General features: G+C 40.7%; 1 protein-coding gene across 1 annotated transcript in view; it reads right to left on the bottom strand.

The window, feature by feature from the left end:
* Positions 1-6: 6 nt before the first annotated feature.
* The window catches only part of LOC109318257 (desmoglein-2-like), a 26152-nt gene continuing 20957 nt past the window's right edge, over positions 7-5201 (bottom strand). The window contains exons 12-14 of the mRNA XM_019547388.1: positions 4622-4746; positions 3066-3449; positions 7-2361 (exon numbers count right to left, since the gene is read on the bottom strand). Of these exons, the coding sequence (XP_019402933.1) occupies positions 1288-2361; positions 3066-3449; positions 4622-4746 (1583 nt within the window). The 3' untranslated portion in view covers positions 7-1287. The remainder of the gene's footprint in view (positions 2362-3065; positions 3450-4621; positions 4747-5201) is intronic.

Here is a 5201-nt window from a genome sequence, read left to right as displayed (position 1 = left end):
GTAATATTGAAATACAAAGCAACGTAACTGCATAATTAGTAATGGAAGGAAACCGAAAATATTAAGCAGAATCCCTCAAGCCCTGTCTGCAATTTAAGGGAGTGTCTACATGTGCATTAATGCACTTTAGTTGATGCACATTATATCTAGTATGTCCATTGTGAGGTACTAGGAAATGCACATTAGCTGATCTTAATGCGTATAATTCATAAGTACAGGTTTTAGTGATGCTTCAGTGTGTATTAGCATATTCCAGTGCATATTAACTAAAAAGCAAAGGTGTTTTAGTGGCGCTTTAAAGCACATTAAAATAGACTAATGTGCATTAAAGTGCATGCATAGACATGCCCAAAGGCCCCACTTCCACAAACAAAACCATGTACATAATTTTTGCTTTCATAGCTGAGCCACCACTATTCCCTCTATATTAATGTGTGATTAAACAAAAACGGTTGTTAGTATTTTTTTCTTTGTCCAGAGTTGCAAAAAATGTTAGGAAGAGTTTGGCCTTTCATAATGACCTATACTTTAAATTTTTAGCAAAATCTACTTCAGCTGCTAGACTTAAAAATAGATATATTTGTATATATTTACATAGGTGTATATCTACACATGCACATACATCCCCTAAATATTATAGTTCTTTTCTTTTTTGAGTATTTTTTTCTAATTTCATCATTGATACATTAAAAAAATGATTAATTGTAATTCCTGTAGTTAGCATGTACCGTTTTCCAACACACATAATCAAGGCCTCATGTATACAGCACTGAAGTCAACAGGAGTTTTGGCATTGACTTCAATGAAAGATGATCAAACTCTAGATAGCAAGTATTTTAACTTGTACCTTCACTCTTTTGCCTGTGAAGTCACTCTCCTGCCTGAACCTATGAATCAAGAGTCTATAGATATCTTAAACAATATAAATATGAGCAGCAACAATAAGCATCTGATTCTCTGGATTTACATCTACAGCTTGCAAACCATGGAAGGAAATGGGAGTGCCTTTACACTGAACTATTAGAAACCTTCACACCAAATTATTAGAAGAAAATGAGTAGGAGCATGCATTTAGTCACCCATGTTGAAAGCATTATTGCTAAGGCTGGATACTTTTTTTTCCCTGGAGCCATAATTCTTACTTATAGAAACCATTGAGAGAAACATCACCCCATGTTTAAAAGCACCAGGACCCACCTCCTGCCACTAAAATTTAAACTGGTTAAGTGTTTATGGTAGAGATGTAAATGGTGCCTAGTAGATATCCTAATCTGAAAGATAAGTAGTTTATGAACGGGTATACTGTACAGTGCTATATTTTGTGACCTTGGAGGTCTTGCTTAGAGGAGAATTGGAGGGAAATGTCCCCTCTGAATTTAACCCTCTGTGGTTAAGGAGATGATCAGAGATTAGTACATGCTCCTGGCTTCCAACGCCAGAAACTGCACTTTGTATCCCTGAAAACTCAATTGGCATTGTGTAGCTAGCTTGTAGACCCGAGGAGGGTGCAAGTACCCTTTCAGACACCACCACATTTTGTCCTTCTGAGAAACTGGGAATGCTTAAAGAGCCCTTGAGTTCTGAACTAGGCACAAGCAGCCTTTCTCTTTCTCTCACAACAACGTACTGTGAATCTGGGAAGTCTTGCACTTGGAGGACTCCAGGCATTGTGCCATCTGACTTGATCAGCCTTTCTGTTACCACAATATTGTTTTCATGGGGCAAATTAGGGACTTCTATCATGCCTTGCATATGGGAAGCAGGTGCAAGTACTCTTTCTGTCACCACAACATTCTCATCAAATGGATGATCAAGCATTACTGTAGTGGGTTGCACAGTGGGGCTAGCAGCATAAGATGTTTCTGTCACTCTAACATTTCTGGTAGCTACGGGATCAGGAACAGATGTGATGTATTGTGGGCCAGGCCTGGATTCATATGATGTTTCAGCGACTGTCTTCTGAGTGAAAGCTTCTGAACCTAAGCCACTAACCCTTGGCACAGGGTCATGTAGCTGGAAGCTACTGCCTGAAGCATACACCTGTTCTGAACTGGATGAGTTTTGTTGATCTAAGAGGTGTGGCAATGCATCATTAAGACGTAAGCCTGGTTCATTCACTGCTGGACTAGATTTTCTATCTTTCACCACCTGAGGAGTGTGCTGAATGCTGCCCATGCATATATCTGCTAGGATCTTAAATTTGTCTCCTAAATCATCCAGAAAATGGTCATCCAAGTCACTCTCAATGAAGCTGCAGCAGCCAATAGAACCATGAAAGGAGCCTGCTTCTTCCTGAGAGTAAAGCAGGAGACAGTCTTTTGCTGGTTGAGCTTCATCTTTTTCAGCAAAGGAGCAGGCTTTCTAAAATACAAGAAACAAACATACAGAGTTTCAGATTTTGACATGTCCTCAACACTTAAATTTCTCTTGCTGAGCACATGTAGAACTGCCTAAATTCTGTGACAGAGTTGCCTGGTATCTCTCCTGGTCCAAAGTACTACCAGGATTCACCAAATAATTATCCCCTCCCACCACCTGCACAGCTGCTCTGCTCAGGTCTAACCCCATGTGACTTGTGAGGTAGGCATGGAAGGAGGTAATGCTACTGCTGCTCCTTTCAGTGTGATACACCACTGATTACTCAATTACATACTAAACAGGGTGTGTCTATACATTTATTAATGCGCCATGGTTACTGCACATTAAGTTCAGTACTAGGTTAACCAAGTACTAGGTAAACCAATGTGCAGTAACTCACACTACTGCGCAGTAGTGCTAGCACACAGATTTTTAGTGACACTTACTGTGCAGTAACCTAATTGTACTGCGCAGTAGTGTATTAGCATGATTGTTGCCCACCACCTTAATGTGCAGTGTTATTAGCCTACTGTGCAGTTAGTGTCTCATGTATTCATGCCCACAGAGATACAAAAACCCAAACTCCATAAAATATATTAACTTTGAAGTACCCTAAATGGATATTCCCCTAATAAACATAAGATTCACTTTTGTTTTTATTAACAAGTCAATGTCCATATACTGTTATTCTTAAATCAGACTCTTACATTAGTGAAGTACTCTCTCAAAAACTCTTCATTCATGGTCCCTTCAGCTCCCATTGCTGTGAACTCTCCAGCTCTCATTGCCATGGACTCTGCAGATGCCATTTTCATGGTTCTACCAGCCGCCATGGCTTCAGCCTCTCTAGCTGCCATGATTCCAGTGCCTCCAGCAGCCATGGCTCCATAACCGGCAGCTGAAAGAAGATGTCTCTGCTCCTCCCATTTCCCATCAACCATGTTAACACCACTGTAATGCTTTCTCATGTTGAATGTGGAACTGCCTCCTCCAGCAGCAGCAGCCCCTGCACTCATTGCTGCTCCTGCTCCACTGCCCATGTTTAGCATTGTGCCGTTTGTTGCAATGGGTGCAACAAGGTTTAAGACTGCCTGAAACAAAAATTAATTAGGTGAGGCAGGTATTAATTTGCTGTGTTCTGCCAGCAAGCAGTTGGGTTGGGTGGAGCCCAGGAGGGTGGCAGTTTAGATGGCTGTTTGATCTGCAGTTACATGTGCTGTTGCAAAAAGCAAAGTGCCCCATAAAAGAGGGTGCAGCCTTGATGACTATATAACAAAAGAAGCTAACATGAGCCAGTGTATGGATATATTATACCCTCCTAGGTTAAAACTAATAGGGATGAAGGACAATGAGTTCATCTGGTATAATTTTCCCCAGATGCTCTTATGATCTGTTGCTGGGGAAGCTGCTCAGTCACATCTGCTGGCTAGGTGCTGCCTGGCTTTGTCCGCCCTTTATGGCGATCTGGCTCCCCCCCACCTCCCCCTGCCATTCCCCAGAGGGCTGGCACCTTCTTTCAAAAGGGAACCAGACAAAGCGAAAGCCAATGTCCTGCTGACTTCCACCTAGATAGCCATCAGTGTCAGAGGAAAACGTATCTGTGTTAATGACAGCCTGGCAACCCTGCACTTTCCCATCCAGCCACAGCCTTGTAGTTGGCACTGGGCTTTACAGAGTTGCAGAAAGGCAAAAACATACCAAGAACCCCTTGTTCTACTTCCCTTCAGATTCTTTCCAGCTACTTTTGTTTGATTACAATATTTCCTTGTATCTAGACCACATAGTAGAGGGGAGTACTGGGAACTTGGATATGGCCCTTTGACTTTAAGTTAATCTGTTAGAAAGCTCATCTTTCCAAGATTTTTTGCTGTATTTGCATTCCCCCACAAATTGAAAATGAATACTCTCTCCTGTGAATGCAAATATGTAACCCTTTTTGATACTGATTTTCAAGCGACAATATTTATCCCAGACCTCCTTCCTCACGTCTTACTCAGAAAGATATTGTTACCATTTGCTTGATTATTTTTCTTCCCTTGGCAATTTAAAACACATGACCGAATTTCCCAGAACTGCATATGGGATTTAGTGAAACATAGTCCATTAATTTTAACACAATCAATTTTATTTACTGGTAATGTGTGGCTACATCCCTGGGCTGTTTTGACATTGTAACTCATAATCTAAGAGACATACTGAGTGAGAAATTAAAATACTTAAGTTCAAAAGAAAGAAAACTGAAAACAGGCACAGGCAAACATACCTTATCTTCAGGTGCTGCTCCTTCACTATTCCATTTCCGCAGTATCTCTTCACTACTGTCAGGTATTGCTGTGAATCCTTTAGGACCTGCTTTCCCATGGCAGAGCAACAATAAGAGTGGCACAACTGCAGAACATAATATATCATTAATTGTGATATGAGTGGGACTCGCATCACATTAAAAGTAATATTAATGTTTTTGGGACTGGACTTAAAAAATCTGTCTTTAATTAAGTTGATAATAAGCATATATAAAATGGATAAATGCATGTTCCCTAGGGATTGAGCAAAGACTTTCTAGAATAGAATGCAGAAATGATGAAGGTTTTGATCCATTAGTGTTCATATATTGGAATCCAGACGTAATCCCACTGAACTAAGCCCTAACTATCATCACCTCGTTTCAAAATGTGCAGCTTAGTTTTCTGCTATTAAACAGCTAATTTGATATACGCACATCTAGCCACTCCTTGCACATGTGGGCACTGTAAACTGAAGCAATGTTGCATAAATATCTGAGCTATCTTTATATAAGCTAGCTCAGGTACCTGTGTCAGTCTAGCTGTGGCAGCACAGAGCTC

Source organism: Crocodylus porosus, unplaced genomic scaffold, assembly GCF_001723895.1.
Source record: "Crocodylus porosus isolate Cpor-Errol unplaced genomic scaffold, CroPor_comp1, whole genome shotgun sequence".
NCBI lineage: Eukaryota > Metazoa > Chordata > Crocodylia > Crocodylidae > Crocodylus > Crocodylus porosus.
This window is presented reverse-complemented; position numbering and strand designations above follow the sequence as displayed.